Below are 19,433 nucleotides of genomic sequence, written 5' to 3' on the forward strand. Positions count from 1 at the left end.
TCGTGGGAGGTGCTGGGTACCAGGGGCGGAGGGGGAGGCGGGTCTGGAGACGTTTACCCGGGGAAAGAGCAGAACAAAACAGACAAATTGCACTATTTTTTAAAAAAGAAGGCGCTGTCTCTCGCCGAGGCGGGGAGAACGGGGGGGTGTCGCCCTGGGGGTTTAATTGCGATTTAATTCTCCGCGAGGCAGGGGGAGGTCGGGGCCGCCTCGGGTTTGTTTTGTTTTGTTTTGTTTTGTTGTTTTGGTTTGGTTTGGTTTGGTTTGGTTTTTTTTTTGTAGAAAAGGAGAAAATGAAAATAAAAACAAAAGGCGGAGCTGACGGCGGGGGCGGCGCCGGTCGCGGTCATTCCCCGTCATTTCTGCCGGAGGCGGAATAGACGGGGGGACGGGACGGGGGACGAGGAGGGTCCTGTCGCGGGCCCCGGGATGCTGCTGGCGGTGGCGGTGGCCGTGGCCGTGGCCGTGGCCGTGGCCGTGGCCGTGGCGGTGGCGGTGGCGCTCCCCGCCGCCCCCGCGCTGCGGCACCGCCTGGCCCGTTCCGCGCTGCTCCGCGCCGCGGGCCGGTACCGGCGGCGGTTGGAGCTGTTGGGCAGCGAGGTGCGGCTCAGCCAGGAGCGGCGGCTGCGGCGGCTGCTGCCCCCCGGCGCGGCCCGCGGTGAGCGGGGGGCGATGGAGCCACGGGGCGGGGGGTCCGGGGGGCGGTGCCGGGGGTCAACCCCCCTCACCCCGCGCCTCTCTCGGCAGGCTCAGAGGCTTTTCGGGAGCGACACCCCCTGGGGCAGAGCTGCCCTGAAGGGGCGCCGGGGGGGCGCGTCCCCCCGCTGCACCCCTGGGCTCTACTCCGCAGCTGCTGGGGCACCGACCCCCCTCTGCAGGTAGGGGGGCGACGGGGCAGGGAGGGGAGCGCAGGCACCCCACATGGGGAGGGTGTCCATGCTGGTGCCACGGGTCAGCCCCACCTGACCCCCACCTCTCCCCGCGCAGGGGTCTCTGCTCTACCTGGACGCCCTCCATGCCACCTTCCCGCAGGCGCTGGCCCCCCGGGGCACAGCTCTGCTCTCCTGGGCGCCCGGTTGCCCCCGTGCCCCGGCGGGCTGGCCCCTGCCCACCCTCTACTGCACCCCGGCCGAGGCGGGGGCTCTGCCCTCGCGCGCCGCCGCTCTGCGGGTGCAGCTGCTCTTCGCCCTGCGGGCACGTGCCCTGCACGTGCTGGAGGCCGGGCTGGCCACTGAGCTGCACGATGCGCTGGCAGCCCTGCGCGCCGGCTGGCCCGGGCTGGCCGAGGACCTGGCGCTGGGCAGGCTGAGCCCCCAGCCCGGGTTGCCCGAGGATGCACGGGGCCGGCTGCAGGCGCTGCTGGCTCCCGACGTCGCCCGGGCAGCCGAGGTCCGGGCCGAGTGCGCCCACGGCTTCGAGGGCATCGTGCAGCGCCTGTGGCCACAGCTGGAGGTGGTGGTGGTGGGGACGGCGCATGGCACAGAGCAGCTCTACTGCGATGCCCTCCGCCAGGCTGACTGCAAGGGGCTGCCGTTCTACTGCCCCTTCTACCGGGCAGCGGGAGGTGAGTGTCCCCGGCACGGGGCTGTCCCCGCAGCCTGCCCTGGCTGCACCAGGGGAGCTGCTGCTGTATGGCAGCACAACCCCCCCCAGCTCCTGCAGATATGGGTGCATCTCAGTGCCACATCCCTCCCTGGAGAGACCTGCCTGCTCTCCGAAAACGGCTCTGTCCTGGCACCAGCCAAGAGGTTCCCCCTCGCACGGCGATGGGGCCACATGGGCAGGGACGGGAGGTCTGGGGGGGTTCATGCTGACCCGTGCTGCCCTCTGCCCAGCCCTGCTCGGTGTGAACCTGTGGCCAGAGGAGCCAACACCACGATTCCTGCTGTGCCCCGACTGGGCTTTCTGCGAGTTCCTGCCCTGCCCGGCCGAGGAGGAGCTGCGGACTGTGCTGCTGGGCGAGCTCTGGGAAGGACGCGAGTACGGGCTGGTCCTGACGGCCCGGCCTGGAGAGTACAGGTGCCTCCTCCCTGCTGCGGTGGTCCAGGGGGGACGCCTGCCCCAGCCCTGCGTGCCCGGCACCGGCGCCCCTCATGCTCCCCCTGCCCACGCAGGTGCCGTGCCGGGGAGGTGCTGAGGGTGGCCGGCTTCCACAAGCAGTGTCCCGTGGTGGAGCCCATCCGCAGGTGAGGACACCCCAGCCTCTGCCACTCACCCTGGGGGGCTGCGTGGAGGGCCCTGTGCTGGGCAGGGTCCAGATGGGATGGTGGCAGTGGCACCCCCAGCATGGTGCACCCACCCCTGACCCCGCACCGCAGGGAGAGCCAGGCGCTGAGCGTGCGGGGCGAGAGCATCCCCGAGGAGCGGTTCTGCCGAAGCCTGTGCCGCGCCGTGGGCCTGTGGCCGGGCGCTCGCCTGGTCGACTACGTCTGTGTGGAGAGTGCCCTGCTGGGTGAGTCCCCCCACGAGCTGCCTGAGTCCCCCCTGAAAGCACAGCCAGCGCTGTCCGGGGCGCTGCTGGCCCTCCTGTGCCCTGCTCGGCCCCGGGGCGCCGGGGCTGGGGGCTGTGGGTGGCTTTAACGTGCTGCTGGTGCTGCTGCAGGTGCCTCTTCGGGGGTCTGTGCCCCCCACTACGAGGTGTTCGTGGAGCTGCGGGGCCTGCGGGACCTGTCAGAGGGGCAGCGCTACAAGGTGAGGGGAACGCGGGCTCTGCTGCGGGGCAGGTCTCCACAGGCAGGCCCTGCTGCCTGCACCCTGCCTGCACCCTGCCTACACCCTGCCTGCACCCTGCCTGCACCCTGCCTACACCCTGCCAGCTGTGCAGTCGAGGCAGCAGGGTGGCTGCAGCCAGCTGGTGGCAGTGCTGGCCCCGCAGCCCCTGCACCACCAGGATGCTTGGCTGCGGGGTGGGGGTGGCTGGGGGACACGGGCATGGCCCAGCTCTGCCCAGGGGGCTGCGACCACCAGCAGGACCCCGGGTGCTGCGGGAGGGGGGGGGGGGATGGCTGCTTTTCTGGTAAAGGGTGTCAGAGCAGCACAGGCAGCCTGCCCTCTCTCTGCAGCTGGACCAGTGTCTCCAGGAGGATTTCCCCATCTATAAGTCCTTCCGCTTCAAGGGCAGCATCGGGCCCCTGCGCCTGCACCTGGTGGGGGCTGGGGCCTTTGCCCGGCTGCGGGAGGCGCTGGGGTCCCCCCTCCCCATGCCCAGGGTCCTGCGGGAGGAGCGGCTGCTGCAGCTCATGCAAAGCACTGTCATCTCCTAGGGCAGCCCAGGGGTCCCGCAGCCCCCCCGCCCTTGGGGTTTGCTTGGTGTGAGCCTTCCGGGGAGAGAGCAGGGACGAGTCCCTGGCAGGGTGCGTGGGGGGAGAGTGCCCAGCCCCGGGGGGTTTGGCTGAGCGTAGCGGATGAAGCCAACGAGCTCGACCATGCCCCTGCTCCGCAGTGGTGGCAGGCGCCAGGCACTGGTGGGCACCCTGCTCGGTGCTGCCCGTGGGGACAGAGCAGGTCCTGCAGCACACCCCAGCCAAAACCTTCCCAGGAACCAGGAGGAGCAGCGGAGCCTTGGGCCCGCGCAGGAGCTCGGCTCATCCCTGCGCTGAGCCCCAGGGCCCTGTGGCATTTTGTGCCCAGGGAAGGGACACTGCAGGCAGGGACATCGCAGGCAGGGCATGGGTTGGCCAGGGGTGGCAGGTGCCGGCTGGTTTAAGAAACAATAAGCTCCAGCAAGGGCTGCTTTTAATGGTTAAAAAAACAGAAGCAAAATAAAGGAGGATTATCTCTCAAAAATAAATAAGGGCAGCGCTCTGGGATTGTTTTTTTATACTATTATTTTTAATCCTCATTAAAGAGACTTCTTGATGACAGCCCCGACTCTGCTCTGTTTGAGTTGCTGCTGTTGTTTCCTCGGGGGTCCTGGCGAAGGGGCAGCCATGAATATTTAACCAGTTCAACGTCTGGCCGGGGCTCTGGGAGCATCGGGCTGTTTGTGCCTTTAAGGCACAAATGTACCAGGTGGGAGGGACTGGTCCTTTCTCCTCCTGCTTGTTAAGGTTTATTTTAAGGGCTGGTGAGCTGTGGTGCTGGGGGAACCTGCTGTGCTGGCAGCTGCTGCCGGGGTGGGGGCAAGCCAGGCCGCTGGCAGAGGACAATGTCTTGAACAAAGTCCACACAAAGCATCCCCCCAGTGCAGCGAGAACTTCCATCAGGGATGGAAACCAGGCTGAGGCCCCTCCCTGCCATCCCTGCTGGAAAATAGGCCTGGGGCACAATTCCTGGTGCAAGTAGGGGAGAAGCGGTGCCTGTGGCTGGGGGGAGGATGCCTGGGGGCAGCATGAGCCTGGGTTGATGCTAGCATGGTGAGGACACTGGTGCTGGGCCAGACGGCATCGAGTGTGCCTGGCACCGGCAGGGAATGGGCTGGGGTTTAGTGGGGAGCTGGGGGACTGGGGGTGGCTGGATAAAGGCTGGGATAGTGAAGCTGGGCTCCGGGGGATATGTGGGGGGCTCATGGGCAGCCCTGTGCTGGCAGAGACCCGTGCAACTGGCTCCAGTGCAGAGAGTCCAGTGGGGCTGCTGGTGCCGCTGCCTGTGCTATGCACACACCCCATCCCCACAGGCACCTGCACCTGGGGCAAGCGCAGCCTTCCCCGGGGGCCCCGCAGTGACCAGCCCCCCCAGAACAGCCACGAGCCCCCTGCCCAGGAGAGTTGTGCTGGCCCAGGGCTTCACCCAGCGGCTCTGGCTCGGCTCAGCATGGCACCACCGGCTCCAGATGCCCCCTGCCCCTGCCTGGGCACTGACCCCACAGGAGGCTGCAGGCTTGGCAGGGGGACGGGTGCCCCCTGGGCAGGGCCAGGCTGCAGGGTGCAAGGTCGATTTGGGTTCCAGGCTGCAGGGTGCAGCTTTATTTTGGGTGCCCGGCTGCAGGGTGCACGATTGATTTGGGTGCCTGTCCGCAGGGTGCAGGCTTATTTTGGGCGCCCGGCTGCAGGGTGCGGGCTCGTTTCGGGTACCAGGCTGCAGGGCGTGGGCCGGGCGGGGGTGACGGCTGCAGCCTGCGGGCTTGGCCCGGGTCCCGCCGGGATGGGGCGGCCGCCGGGCCCGGGCGCTGCGGCGCTGGGCGGAGGCCCGGGGGGATCCCCGGCGGCGGGAGGTGCCGGTGCCCGGTTCCCGTCCGCTCTCCCCGCCGCTGCAGCCCGGGTCGGGGGGGGTGCCGCGCCGTCCCCGTCCCCATCGCCGTCCGCGGCCCCGCCCCCGGCGCGGCCCGTCCCCTCCTCCCGCCCGCGCCGCCTCCCGCCCGCTCCGCCACTGAGCCCGCAGCGGCGGCGGCGGCGGGCGCAGGCTCCGGGGGCGCCCGGGGCCCCGCGGCGGCCGCTGCCCTGAGGCCGCGGGGGATGGCGGAGGGGCCCCGGGGCGCCCCGCCGCCGGGCTCGCCCCGCCCCGCCGCCCCGCTGCCCAACGGGCCCCGCGGTGGCGGTGGCGGCGGCGGCAGCCCCGGCTCGGGCTCGGGCAGCAGCAGCCGCGAGGACTCGGCGGAGCGGAGCCCCGCGCCCGCCGCGCCCCGGGCGAGCATCATGAAGGTGAGAGCCCCGCACCGGCCCCGGCCCCTCCCGTGCCCCCCCCCCCCCCCCCCCCCCCGCCTCGCAGCGGGCTCCGGCGCCCCCCGGGACCGGCGCAGGGGTCGGGGGGCCGAACCGTGCCCCGCGCGGGAGCTGCGCGTCCCCCGGCCCCGGAGCCGGCGGGCACCGGCCCTGCCAGCCCGCCGTGCCCCGCCGCCCCCCGGGGGCTCCCGCCGTGCCCGGCCGGGCGCTGCCCGCACCCGCGGGGCGGGTTTGTGGAGCCGCGGGGCAGCTGCAGCCCCGCATCGGTGCCCGGGGGTCGCCCGCCCGGCCCGGCGCGGGGCTTTGCCCTCTGCCCGCGGCACCGGGCTCGCCGGGGTTGCTGTGTTGCCAGGGCCGGTACCGCATCCCCTCGCCCTGCCCGCCGCCGCGGGTCCCCAAGGGCAAAGCCTGGCTCGGGCTTCGTGCGCCGCCGGGCCGGGCCTGTGCTCTGTGCGTGGCCGTGGATTGCCCCGTCCAGCCGCCGCCGTTCCCGCGGGTCCCCTGCGCGGCCACGCTGCTCCTGCCGTGGGAGCCGCACCGCAGCATCGCCCGCTCCTGCTCAGGGCACCCATGGGTGCGGTGAGGGGACGGCGGCTCCCGAGCACCGTCTGCTCTCCTGTGCTCCCTCCCGCGAAGGCGCTGAGGGGCTCAGCCCCGCCACCTCCCGACCTGCGCCGACCCCTCCCCGCAGCGCTGCCGTGCCCGGACGGGGGTACCGGGGGGGGGCGTGGGGCAGGGAGGGTCTCTGGGGGTCTCCCGCGTGGGTGGGCAGTGGGTCACATGCGTGCTTTCCTAAACGAGCCCCCCGAATTGCGCTTGTGCCGGCGATGCTCGCTGACACAATAGGTCGCGTCCGCCCGGGACCCGCCCCCCCCCCCCCCCCCCCCCCCCGCTCCTGGCAGCCTATTTTAAGCCGGGATTGCTCTGGTGCTATTAATACCCTGTGTGGGGGCTGTTCCCGTGGTGCCGGCCAAGCCCCGCTCTTCTGCCCCCGGGATCCCGTTCCCTGGGCAGAGGCGTCGGCCGGGGGCAACCCCGCGCCCCCCCGGGCTCCCGCTGCCAACTGTTGCGGGAGCGGCCGGGCTGTGCCCCGCGCGGGGATGGCGAGGGGACCTCCCGGTGCTCCCGTGCAGCCCGAGGCCAGTGCCGGTGCGCCGTCTGTGCCCGGTTTCCTTGGGGACCTCGCCGGGGTCTCCTGCTCCTCCCGGGGCCGGGCGGCAGCGCCTCCCCGCCGCCCCCTGCCCAGGAACCAGCCGCGGGCTGGGGATGAGCCCCCTGCTCGCCCCCGCGCTGGGGGCACCCCCTGTCCCCGCCATGCATCACCGCGGTATTTGCCCTCACGTGAAGGTCGGTGGCCCAGGGCCAGCGCCGGGGAGGTGGGGGCGGGGGTTGGCAATGGAGCGGGTCAGACCTGGCCAGCGTTCCCGGCCTGTGCTGGTCCCCCGAGCACCTCCGGGCCCATCCGGGGCCTGATCCTGCTCCGGTGCTGGCGGGCGGCGGGTCCCGGGTCCCGAGTCCCACAGCCGTGAGCTACCCGGGCTGGGCCTGTCTGTGCCCCGGGACCCCTCCTTGGGCGGGGGGGGTGCAGACACGCCGCCCGTGGGACCGCGCAGGCACCGGCCGCCCACGCCGTGCGCCTCCTGCCCTCCCCTCCCCTCCCCGGGGGCAGCGGTCCTGCTGCTTCCCCAGCGCAGCTCTCCTGTCCCTGAGCGGGGACGGGGCACAGAGCGCGTCCTCCGCCAGCCCCTCTGCCGCCACCGGCTGAGACCCCCCTGTGCCCGGGCTCTCCCCGGCGGGGGGGCGGCTCGGACGGGCTCTGCAGAGCGGCTGGGGAGAGCGGGGGTGGCAGGAAGGGTCCGTGGGGACCCCCAGCAGGTTGGGACCCCAGCAGGACCCGGGGAGCAGCTGCCCGACCCCGGATCCCTGCGGGGGGCGAGGCCGTTCCCGTGCCGCGGGGTCTGGGGCAGCTTCGCTGCTCCCTCACGGCGGCGGGTGGGGGTCGGGGGCTGCGCACAAGAGGAGGCACATGCGGGAAGAGCTGCTGGCCCTGTTATTTTTTGGAATTTCCAGCAAAGGCTGGAGGAGTGAATCTGAAAGTGAGACTCGGCGGCTGTGCTGGGGCAGGGGGAACCCGGGGCGGGCCGGGCCGCGCCGGGCGGCGGCAGAGGTGGCTCCGTGCAGCGCTGGGGAGGGTGGCACCCCCGTGCCCCGGCTGGCGGACCCGCTCCCGGCTTCCTTCTCAGGCTGGAAGCTCCCTCGCTGGAGGTCCGGAGGGCTGGGAGGATGCTGGAGAAGGACTTGGGGGCTACTGGATCTGTTCCGCCCTGCTGCGGGAGGTGACCCGCGCCCCGCGCCCCCCTCTCCTGTCCCCCGCGTGGGTCCCCTTCCCGTCCGGCTCCCCGGGAGCTGTGCGGTGTCCCTGCGTGGGGCTCCGGCCCCACGGCCCCTCGCTGGGTAGCGGCAGCTGGTGCCGCGGGGAGTGGATGTGTCACTCGCTCTTTTCCTGGCAGGGAACAAACGACGGTAGAAAAGCCCTGGCTGTGCCCGGCCTCCCACTGCCTCCGCTCCGGTGCTGCCGGCTGCTGCCTGCTACTCGCATCCCTGCCCGCGCTGCCCAGCTCGGGATGGGGGCAAGTGAGAAGAACCAGGATCTGGGGAAACCGGCCGTGGATGGGTCCTATCACCGCCAGGCCGGGGAACACCCCGTACCCCGAGCGAGACGCGTCCCCACGGCCGGGAGAGGGGTCCCGCTGCGGGGGCGGCGGCGATCCCACTCCCCGGCCGGTCCTCGGGGGATAACGTGAAAGGAAGGATGGCCGATAGGCCCTTCCCCATCCCGGGCTGGCGAGCGGGTTGCTTTGGCCGGTAACGGCGGTGGTCACGTGGCGGCCGAGATTAAAGCTCCGGCGCTCTCCAGGGCACTAATCGCGGGCGGCGATTGCCTGGAGAGGTGCCCGGCACAGGCTGCAGCGCCGGGCGGGGCGCGGGCGGCCGCCTTCGGACGTGCCCGCCGTGCCGGGGCTGATGCCCGCGGTCGCCGTCGTCGGGGCACCGGTATCGCACCGACCGGTGCGTCTTTCCCTGCGCAGAGCCGGTGGGAAGACGGTGCGGTGCGCGGGCGCGGAGCGTGTGGCAGCGCTGGCAGGAGCCCTGCCCGCCGGGCGTGCGGGGTGCCCTGCTCCTGCCGCCGCCCTGCCCCGGGCCCGGGGATGGTCCGCGCTCCCGCCGCCGCGGGTGCCGCCTCCTCCCGCCTCCGCTGCTGATGGAGCTCCGCGGCCCCGGTCCCCCGCACCGCTCCCGCTCCTGCCCGCACCGAGCGGAGCACCGAGCGGGACGTCCCCGGGCTGGAAGCCCGCCTGGAAAGCGCCTGTGCAACGGGCTGCCGGGGGGGAGCGGCTTTTCCCCGCCGGGGCCCGGGCCGAGGTGCGAAGCCGGCGGGCGGGAGGCCCCACACGGCCACTGCCACCGGTTCGCTGGGTGCGAACCCCGGGAGCTCCGGGAGCGGAGCATCTGCACCCCACAGCGCTGCAGCAGTCACCCCCTCCCCTCGCCCAAGCCCCGGGGGGCTGCAGGGAGGGCGTTGAGGGGGTTGCGGGGCGCGGCGGGGCTGTGCTGGAGGGTGGGTCTGGCTGTCGCCTGCGGTGGGCGCAGGGGGGGGCAGGTCCCCCGGGCGCTGGGTGCACACGCAGCCCCCCCGCCCGTGTTTCCTTTCCGGATGGATTTCCTGTTTTCGGCTGTGGGGCCCGGTGCGGAGCCGCCCGGGGTGGGGTGCGCCGGGGCGGGGAGGGGGTCCGTAGAGGTGCGGGGGGGTCCTGCCCGGGGCAGGAGGGGGCCGCTCCCCGGTGCCAGCCATCACCCCGCGGGGGGGGGGGAGGGAGGAAGGGCCGGGGCTGCCCGTCAGTGGGGCGCTCAGATTGCTGCTCGCAGGAAGCGTGCCGGTGGCGAGTCCTTCCCCGCGGGGCTGGCCCCATGGCGTGACCTGCCGCTGAGCCCCGCCCGCGCTGAGCAGGGCTGGTCCGGGGTCCTGCACCCCGGCACGGTGGCCCCTGGCAGGCGGGTCCCCGGCTCAGCTCTGGGGGCCGATCGTCCCAGGGGGATGGCAGGGCTCTGGGGGACGCCGTGCATCATCACCCCGCTGCCCGGGGAGGCTGCAGAGGGGAGGGGGCAGCTGCTGCCGGTTGGGGGGCCCCGGAGCCGGCCTGAGCAGGGGACACCCCCCCGGGAGCCGGCTGGCACGGAGGCAGGGTCCTGGCGTTCGGCCGGCTCCCCGGCGCAATCTGGCAGCGAGAGGCTGCAAACAGCTCCCGCATCCTGCGGAAAACAGCCCCCACGCGAGGCTGAGTGGGGTCGGCCTTTGGCAGCGGGCAGAGAGGCTGCAAAGGAATGGCCAGCTCCGGCGTGGGGCCAGGGCCCGGGCCGTCCCCCCTTCCCCAGGACATTGTGTCCCGGGCACCCCAGCAGGAGCTGGCTGGCTGCCTGCATGACCTGTCCTGGTTGCCCTGGGCCAGGGCTGCGTGGCCCTACAGTGGCAGATCCAGACCCTTCGGGGTGAGGCACGGGGACGTGCTCGCCCAGGCTGCCAGCCCGCTCTGCTGTGGAAGTTGTCGGGGTGCCAGAGGGGGACACCCCCTTGCCCCTAACCCGGGTGGCTGAGCAGGGCCTGCCTCTGCCGGAGACACCACCAGATTAGAGGTGACTCACCATAATCTTGAAGAAGTGGATTAAATCTCCTCCTGCTGCACTACTTAATGAAATCCATCCCATAATATGCTCCGGCCCTGCTGTTCCCCCTTATCCCCTGCCCTCTCCAGCCCCTTGGCAGCAGAGTCCCCCTTCCCCGCCGAGGGGCAGGGCTGGTGCAGGGGTATGGGCAGAGCGTGGGCATGGAGAGCAGGCAGCCTGTACCTCCGTGACCCTGTACAGGCGGCAGCAGCCATGGGCTCTGCAGGATGGGACCATGGGCCACACTTGTCCCCAGTGTGTGGCATTTGCAGGCGGCTGTCCTGCACCACTCCCCAGCAGACGGAGCGGGGGATTGGGCTGAAGCTCCCCAGGAGCAGCTCTGCCGCCCCCTCGGGGCACCCCAGGCAGCCTTGCACCCTGCTGCCACAGTGCCTGGGGTCGGTGCCCAGGGTGCAGGGGAAGGCATAAGGGGCCGTGGCGTGTGCCCCTCTGCAGGGATGGGGCTGCTGTGGGCACAGGCTGGTCCTGCAGAGTGCCTGTTTTCCTCCGATGTCCCTGAGCTGGGGACCGTGCTGGGCTGCCTGTGCATGGCCGTGCCTCCGAGGGCGAGTGAGCAGTGGGGAAGGATCCGGCTCAGGGCTGGGAGCAGGAAGGAAGGAAGGAAGGAAAGCAGAGTTAAAATAAGCCAGGCATTGAGCCGTGGGGGAGGCCAGGGCTGGAGCCAGCTCCCAGCCTCCAGGGAGAGGGTCGGCCTGGGGCGGCCTGGGCTTTGTGTGGCACTGGGGTACCCTGGGGTGCTGCGCTGTGCGTTGGGGCTGGGGTGGGGAGAGTGTGTGGCAGGAGGGTGTCAGGAGCTGGTGGGGCACGTGCTGCCTGTCCCGTCCCTGACGGCTCTGCCCCCTTCTCCCACCTTGGCAGGATGGCTCCCGGCAGCGGCCGCCACAGAAGAAGAAGACCGTGTCCTTCAGCACCATGCCCAACGACCGCAAGATCAACAGCACGGCTGCCTGCATCTCCTTCATGCTGGAGGGCTGTGAGCTGAAGAAGGTGCGCTCCAACTCCCGCATGTACAGCCGCTTCTTCGTGCTGGACGCTGACATGCGCTCTGTGCGCTGGGAGCCCTCCAAGAAGGACTCGGATAAGGCCAAGATAGAGATCAAGTCAGTCAAAGAGGTGCGTGTGGGCAAGAAGACGCCCGTCCTGCGCAGCAACGGCCTTTCCGACCAGTTCCCGGATGAGTGCGCCTTCTCCATCATCTATGGAGACAATTATGAGTCCCTGGACCTGGTGGCCAGCTCAGCTGATGTGGTGAGCGCCTGGGTGATGGGGCTGCGGTACCTGGTGTCCTATGGGAAGCACACACCCGAGGCTCCTGGGACTGGCCACCCCAGCCTCCGGACCTCCTGGATCTCCTCCGTCTTCGACCTCGCTGACCTGGAGAAGTCTGGCCGCATCCCCGTGTCCCGGGCTGTGCAGCTGATCAAAGCACTCAACCCAGGCATGAAGACCTCCACCATCGAGCTGAAGTTCAAGGAGCTGCAGAAGGCCAGTGAGCGTCCTGGCATGGAGGTGGCCTGTGACCTCTTCGTGGAGGTGTACTGCGAGCTCTGCACCCGCCCCGAGATCTTCTTCCTTCTGGTGCAGTTCTCCAGCAACAAGGAGTACCTGGGGCTGAAGGACCTGCTGATGTTCCTGGAGGTGGAGCAGGGCATGGAGGGGGTGACGGAAGAGAAGTGCTTGGAGATCATTGGCAAGTATGAGCCCTCCAAGGAGGGCCGTGAGAAGGGCTACCTGGCCATCGACGGCTTCACACGCTACCTGCTCTCCGCTGACTGCTCCATCTTTGACCCGCAGCACCGCAAGGTGTGCCAGGACATGGCGCAGCCCCTCTCCCACTACTACATCAGTTCTGCCCACAGCGCCTGCCTGCTGGAGGACAACTTCTGGGGCCGCTCGGACATCAGCGGCTACATCAGTGCCCTGGGCCTGGGCTGCCGCAGCATCGAGCTGGTGCTGTGGGATGGCCCTGAGGGCGAGCCCGTGGTCTACACCAGCCCCTCGGCCGCCTCCTGCGTGCCCTTCCGCACCGTGGTGGGGCTGATCGACCAGCACGCCTTCGTCGCCTCTGCCTACCCCCTCATCCTCTGCCTGGTGGTGCGCTGCTCGGCCCCCCAGCAGCGCCTCGCCGCCCAGTGCCTGCGCAAGACGCTGGGGGAGAAACTGTACCTGGAGCCCCCCAACCCCGCCGCCTCCTACCTGCCCTCCCCAGAGCAGCTCAAGGGCCGCATCCTCATCAAGGGCAAGAAGCTGCCGCCTGGCTGTGAGGACAGCGAGGGGGAGGTGTCGGACGAGGAGGAAGGCTGGGAGCTGGCGCGGCGGCTGGGCCAGGAGGACCGGGAGGCGCCGGAGGGAGGTGGCCCACGGCGGGTGCGCCTCAGCCGGGAGCTCTCGGAGCTGGTGAGCCTTTGCCAGGCTGTCCCCTTCCAGGACTTCGAGAGCTCGCGGCGCGGGCAACGCTACTGGGAGATGTGCTCCTTCAGCGAGGTGGAGGCGGGACGCTTCGCCAACGAGTGCCCAGCTGAGCTGGTGAGCTACAACAAGCGGTTCCTCTCCCGTATCTACCCCAGCCCCATGCGCATTGACGCCAGCAACATGAACCCCCAGGACTTCTGGAAGTGCGGCTGCCAGATGGTGGCCATGAACTACCAGACGCCAGGGCTCATGATGGACCTGAACGCGGGCTGGTTCCGGCAGAACGGGGCCTGCGGCTACGTCCTCCGCCCCGCCATCATGCGGGAGGAGGTCTCCTACTTCAGTGCCAATGCCAAGGACTCCTTGCCTGGGGTTCCTGCCCAGCTCCTGCACCTCAAGGTCATCAGTGGGCAGAACCTGCCCAAGCCCAAGGGCTCGGGGGCCAAGGGGGAGGTGGTGGAGCCCTACGTCTGTGCCGAGATCCATGGCATCCCAGCCGACTGCGCCGAGCACCGCACCAAGACGGCCCTGCAGAGCGGGGACAACCCTGTCTTCGACGAGAGCCTGGAGTTCCAGATCAACCTGCCAGAGCTGGCAGTCCTGCGCTTTGTCGTGCTGGACGATGACTACATTGGGGACGAGTTCATCGCCCAGTACACTATCCCCTTCGAGTGCCTGCAGCCTGGCTACCGCCATGTCCCCCTCCAGTCCCTGGCTGGGGAGCCCCTGCCCCACGCCACCCTCTTCGTCCATGTGGCCATCACAGACCGCCGCGGCGGAGGCAAGGGGCACCGCCGGGGGCTGGCAGGGCGCCGGGGCCGCCGGGTGCGGGAGTACACCTCCACCAAGGCCACCGGCATCAAGGCCATCGATGAGGTCTTCCGGATGGCCACCCAGCCACTGCGGGAGGCCACCGACCTGCGAGAGAATGTGCAGGTACAGACCCTGTGGAGGCTCTGGGGGACCTGGTTTCTGCGGGGGAGGACAGGGCTGGATTGTGAGCACTGGGGAGCCCGAGTATCCCCCCTCTACCTGGGGGATGAGGGTGAGGACCCTCATCTGGAGCAGAGAGCCGGGGAAAACGGGGCCATTCCAAGGGGTAGGGGGGGCTCTTGGGGGCCCTCCAGGGCTGAGCCCCTGACACTGGTCTCTGCCTGCAGAACGCGCTGGTCTCCTTCAAGGAGCTGTGTGGCCTGACGCCCGCCGCCAACATGAAGCAGTGCATCCTGACGGTGGCAACGTGGCTGCTGCACAGTGACAGTGCGCCCAGCGTCACCCTCAACCTGGCAGAGCGGTACCCCCCCATGGAGGCCCAGGGCCCCATCCCGGACCTGCTGCGCAAGGTCCTCACTGCCTACGAGACGGTAAGCACCATTCCCCTGGGGCTCAGCTCCTTGTGGAGATGCTCCAGCAGCACCGGGACCACTGCCCAGCCTAGGACAGGGGACTCTGAACTCTCTGCATCCATCCTGGTGCAGGGGGAGGCTGGCGGGAGGCTGGGGGGGAGGCTGTCCAGGGAGGAAGCGTGTCGAGGCGCAGGCTCGCCCAGCTCTGTATGAGCCCTGGGAGCCCACAGCCCCTGTCCCTCTGCCTGCGCTGCCTGCACCCTGTGCTGGGGATGGCTGGTGGGGTGTCCCGTGGTCCCTCCTGGCAGGAGAAATAGGAGAAATCCCATTCATGGCCGCAGCCAGAGCCGCTTCCTTCCTTTGTGTTGGAGGGGGACCTGGCCACCGGCCAGGCGCTGGTCACACCACACCTGGCTGGGCCAGACCTCAGCCACCGCGCTGGCGTGAGGGGCAACCTGAGCCCCTTCTCCCCACCCGCTCTGCTGAGGAGTGCGTCAGGCCTGGGGGCTCGTGGGGCCGGGGGGTGCCCGGCTCCTCACGCTGCCCCTCTCCCCAGATGATCCAGACCAGCCGGACGCTGATCGAGTCTGCCGATGCGGTGTATGGGAAACTCATCCAGGCGCAGCAGGCAGGTGGGTGCCGGGGGGTGGGTGGGGGGAGATGTTGGGCTGGGGGTTCGAGTCCCTGCAGGGCTCAGTTCAGGGGGTTGGCAGCAGGTTCCGGACCTGGGCACAGGTACAGCCACACGTGCTGGTGCTTTTGGCCGTGCACTTGCACACCGGTGGCGTGTGGCGAAGGACGAGGGGTGCGTGTCTGCACCCCAGGCAGGTGCATGCCGGGGCCAGGGTTCAGCAGTGGAGCAGCCGGGGCTGCCCAGGCGTGGAACAGCAATTTGGGGCTGGGACGGCCCGAGCTCCACTACTGGGGGGGTGGGTGCGGGGAGGCTGCCCGGTGCCGGGACAGGGTGCTGGGTGGGTGGGCTGCAGGGGCTGTGCGGTAGGAGGGAGGGGAGCGGAGGAGGCTGATGAGGAAGCGGGGAAGAGTCATTAGCTGCCAAACGCCAGAATATAATTAGCAGCAGAAATAACAGACTGGGGCTGACGGTAGAAGTGGCAACTGAATGTTACGACTTCCAAGACACATGGCTGAACCCACACAGGCAGGTGCTGCCGGCTGCCTGCCCCGTCCTCCCCCCCTCGGCCTGTCCCCCCACCGCGGGGGACCTCCGGCCCCCCTCCAGGCACCGACGGCTGCGCGGCCCCTCGGCAGGGACAGCCCCGGCCACCCCGGGGAGCGGGCCCGGGGGCTCGTGTGGGCTCCCCGCGGGGCTGGGAGAGCCGCCAGGAGCCGGAGGGGCCGGGGAGGAAGGAGGGGGCCCCGCTGTGCTCCCCCCGCCGGTACCAGCCTTGCTGCCAGCAGCCCTGTTTGTTCCCTGCCGGCGGCGGCCCGGAACTCTCCCCGAGCGCTTGGCTTTCGGCTCCGCCGCCGCTGCCAGCGCCGGGGGGAGCGGCGGAGGGGGGTGGCGCGGGCTGCGGGGCTGAGGTGCGGGGCACGGGTGGGCTCTGCGCCCTCCTGCGCCGCTCTGGCTGCGGAACCCCTGCTGCTCTGCCGGGGGGGGGGGGTGGTGGTGTCGCCGCGGGGCAGAGGGGCTCTGGGGATGGTGCGGGGCTCCTCGAGGCAGTGGCGGGCAGCAGTTGGGGGGGCTGCGACCCCCCGTGCCCGCGGCGCTGCCTGTCCCCGCTGCGCTGCGGAGCGGCCCCCGCGGTGCCGGCCCGGCCGTGCCCGGTCGGTGGGTGCTGCGGGGTCCGGGGAGGTGGCGGCTGCGGGGGGGGGGGGTGGGGGGTGCGGGGCTGGGGGCGTGCTGATTGACAGCGCGTGGGCGAGCGGGCTGCGTGGGAGCCCTCGCGTGGGCCCGGAGCCGGTGCTGCGTCAGGAGGGGTAAATATAGCACCCGCTCACGAGGACGTCACGCGGTGCACGGCGCGGGGCGGGGGGGGAGGGGGGGAACGGGACACGGCCCCCGCTCTGAGCCCCCCGGGTGGGCCGCGGTGGGGGCCACGTCTGTGCCCACCAAGGGCTGGGGCCGAGCGTGGTGCGGGGGGAGCGGGGGCTCCCTCGGCCCGTTGTTCCCGGCCCTGGGGAGGGGGCTCGGGGCTGCTGGGAGCCCACCCAGCCCGCACCCCCCGTGCCGGTCGTAGGGTGTCCCTCCGGCCGTGTCCCCGTCCCGCGGCGGGCGGTGGCCGTCCCCGTGGCCCCGCGCCCGCTGAGCGCCGCTCCCGCCCGCGCAGGGATGGACTTCCACAAGGAGCTGCCCCGCATCGAGGCCAAGGAGGGGCTGCGGGGCCGCAAGCTGCAGAAGGCGCTGGAGAGCTTCGCCTGGAACATCACCGTCCTGAAGGTGAGGGGCGAGGGCTGCGCCGCCCCCTCCTCTCCCCAGCCGCCCCCGGGGGATGCGCCCCGAGCGCTGGGGACGGCACCGGCCGGTTCAAGGCGGGCCCGCGGTCCCGCGGGGCAGCGGCCGTGGGGCAGCCCACGCTCAGTCGCCCCCCGGCCCTGACGCGCTCCCTCTCCCCACGCAGGGCCAGGCTGACCTCCTCAAGCACGCCAAGGCGGAGGCGCTGGACAACCTGTGGCAGATCCACAACGCGGGGCAGTCCTGCGGCATCGGCAGGAACGGCTCGGCCTCGCCGGAGCCCTCCCGGCTGCGCGCCCCGCTGGAGCCCATCCCGGAGACGGAAGGAGGCGGCGACGCGGCGTCCTGCTGACCCCGGCCTGGGGCTTGGGGGCCCGGACTGAGCACCCCCCCGGCCGCAGGGGCCGGGACCGGGGCGCCCCAGCCCGCCCACGGACGGGCAGCTGCCTGCCGCAGGCTCGGTGTGCGTGGAGGGACGCGTGGGGGGCAGCTGCCCGCGCTCTGCCGTGCTGAGGGGCTGCGGCGGGACCCAGCGCGGAGGTCGGGGAGGGGTGTCCCCGCTCCCGCTTGCCCCCTCTCCCCTCGAGCTCCCGGGGACTCATCTATCCCCCCTCCCATCCGCTTCTGGAGCAAGCGCCCTGCTGCGGGGCCGGCGGGCGTGCTGGCACCCCGGTGCCCGTGTGCATGTGCCCCCCAGCCTACTGTGCCCGACCCCCCTTGTAAAAGCAGAGCCGGGGCTGGGCTGGGCTGCTGCCCCTGTCCAGGGCCGCGGGGTTTGCGTTCGCCGGCCCCCGCCTGGCGGGAAGGGTCCTGGCCGGTCCCTGTCCCCTCTCCGCGGGGCAGCGGGTCCCTCTCCCGCCCGTGCAGCGGGCGGGGGAGGGGGGGAAGAGGGGGGCGCTGCAGACCAGGCTGGGCAGCAGATGTGGCTTCTGGCACCAGGGAAACGTCGGGGCTCGTCGCCCAGGGCGAGGGGAGCCCGGCGGGGGCCAGGGGGGAGGAGCGGTCTGGGGTCGGACCGGGGCTGCGGAGCGTTATAAAGAGTGCGAGACTCACCGCGGCGCCCTACTGCTCCCTCCAGGGCGGGATGGGGCCACCAAAAGGGAGGGAGGGAGGGAGGGTGGCACTGGGGATGGGGACCCTGCAGCACCATCCCTCCCCCGGCACCGTCCGAGCGCGGGGTGACGGCTCCCCACGTCACGGAGCCGTGCGGCGGCCCGGCGGCGCTTTGTTCGGGGCGGTAATTAGCCTAATGGGGCCGCGGGGAGCGGACCGGCGCTTCCCCAGCGCTGCCCTGCAGCCCCTTTGTGCCGGCCGGGCCGCGGGGCCGGCGGGCAATTAGGGCCTCATTAGTGCCACGCGCCCTGGTCACCGCGCCCGGCCCGCCACCACCCGCACAATGAGGAGCTGCAAATGAGGGGAAAGGCCTGGCCAGTCTCCGGGCTACCGGCCGCAGCGCGCCCCCGTCTCCCGGAGACCGGCCGCTCCCGCCCGGCCCCGACGGTATTTTTGGCCGCGCCATTGTGCCGGGCCCTATAAAGCGGCGACAGCGGCGACAGCGACGGGCGGGAGGGCGCGGGTCTCTCGGCGGGATATGCCCCAGCGCCGCTCGGCCGCCTGAAGACCCAAGGAAGGATGGAGGTGCTCAGCGCCAAGGTGGGCCCGGGGCGCCGCATCCCGCGGCGGGGGGAGGCCGGGGTGGGGGGTTCAAGGGGTGCAGGGCCAGTTCCTCCCCAGGGCTCCCCGACTGCGGCCAGCAGCCGCTCGGGGGTGGGGGGGCTTAGCCCCTCATGGGGTCCTCGGGAGGGAGCCGGGCGGGTGATGCCTGCGGCGTCACGCGTGGGTGCCCCCGGTGCACACCCCGTGGCGCTCGGCGGCACGCGGAGGGTGTTTGTGGCATGTGCCCGGTGCCGGAGCGCGGTGCCCGCGTCTCGCTGCCGGTCGGAGCGGGGTGGGGGCCGTGGCCGGGGGGCGGGGGCGTGGGGAGCAGCACTCCCAGTCCCTGGGGTGCGGTGCTGGGCGACCCCCAGCGCGCCGAAGAGTGACGCTCCGGCCGCCCCCCGGGAGCGGCGCTGGGTCCCCGGTGGCAGCGGGGAGGAGCAGGCAGCGCCGCAGCGGGCGGGAGCCGGGAGAGCGGCGGGGCATGGCAGCGGGAGCGGGGGCGGGGGGCAGCGCCGGGGCCGTGCGGGTCCCCCTCCCCGGCGCTGCCGGCCGCCCTGCGCTCACGCTGCCCGTCGCTCCGGCGGCTCCAGCGAGCTGCCTGCCTCTTGCTGCTGCTGCTGCTCTGCTCCCTGGCCGCCGCCCGGCAGAGCCTGCCCGAGTGCTGCCGGCAGAAGACCTGCTCCTGTCGCGTCTATGACCTCCTGCACGGCATGGGCAACCACGCCGCGGGCATCCTCACGCTGGGCAAGAGGAAGAGCGTCCCGCCGGCCTTCCAGAGCCGGCTCTACCGCCTGCTGCACGGCTCTGGCAACCACGCCGCGGGCATCCTCACCATGGGCAAGCGCGGGGAGCCCCCCGGCGCCGCCTGCCTCGGCGCGTCGGGATGCCCCGGGGGACCCGACCCCCAGCCCACGCCGGCGCTGCGGGGCGCGGCCGCCAGCTCCACGGAGTGCCAGGGACACTCGGGGAAGGACCTGACCAAGACCCGGGGCCGGGGGGCTGCCAAGAGCTTTTACTGAGAGGGTTGGGGGCAGCGGGAGCGGAGAGGTGACCCCTGGGGGGGCGGACCCCGGAGCTCGGTGTAAATAGCACTTTTACATACCTCCTCCTGGCCCCGGCCCGGCCTGCTCGGGGCACCGCAGGCACCGCTGGCTTTTTACAATAAATGGTAGCCTGACGTTTCCCGGCTCTGCCTTCTCCCTGGAGGGGGGCGCGGGGGGCACAGCTCCGCACCGGGGCAGCCGATGAGGCTGGTGCCTT

General features: G+C 71.5%; 1 protein-coding gene across 1 annotated transcript; it reads left to right on the forward strand.

Annotated features, from left to right (window-relative positions):
* Window positions 1-197: 197 nt before the first annotated feature.
* LOC309681170 (inactive phospholipase C-like protein 2) lies at window positions 198-19,319 on the forward strand. Its single transcript, XM_082495009.1, has 14 exons — window positions 198-658; window positions 748-878; window positions 988-1,564; window positions 1,836-2,019; window positions 2,115-2,186; window positions 2,319-2,452; window positions 2,603-2,691; window positions 11,202-13,691; window positions 13,916-14,119; window positions 14,658-14,733; window positions 16,390-16,499; window positions 16,681-16,856; window positions 18,053-18,167; window positions 18,575-19,319. The coding sequence occupies exons 1-14, from the start codon at window positions 430-432 to the stop codon at window positions 19,190-19,192; spliced, it is 5,205 nt and encodes a 1,734-aa protein (XP_082351135.1). The 5' UTR covers window positions 198-429; the 3' UTR covers window positions 19,193-19,319.
* The last annotated feature ends 114 nt before the right edge of the window (window positions 19,320-19,433 follow it).

The sequence above is a fragment of the Vanellus vanellus genome (genome assembly GCF_965231255.1).
Source record: "Vanellus vanellus genome assembly, chromosome: 24".
Classification (NCBI taxonomy): Eukaryota; Metazoa; Chordata; class Aves; order Charadriiformes; family Charadriidae; genus Vanellus; species Vanellus vanellus.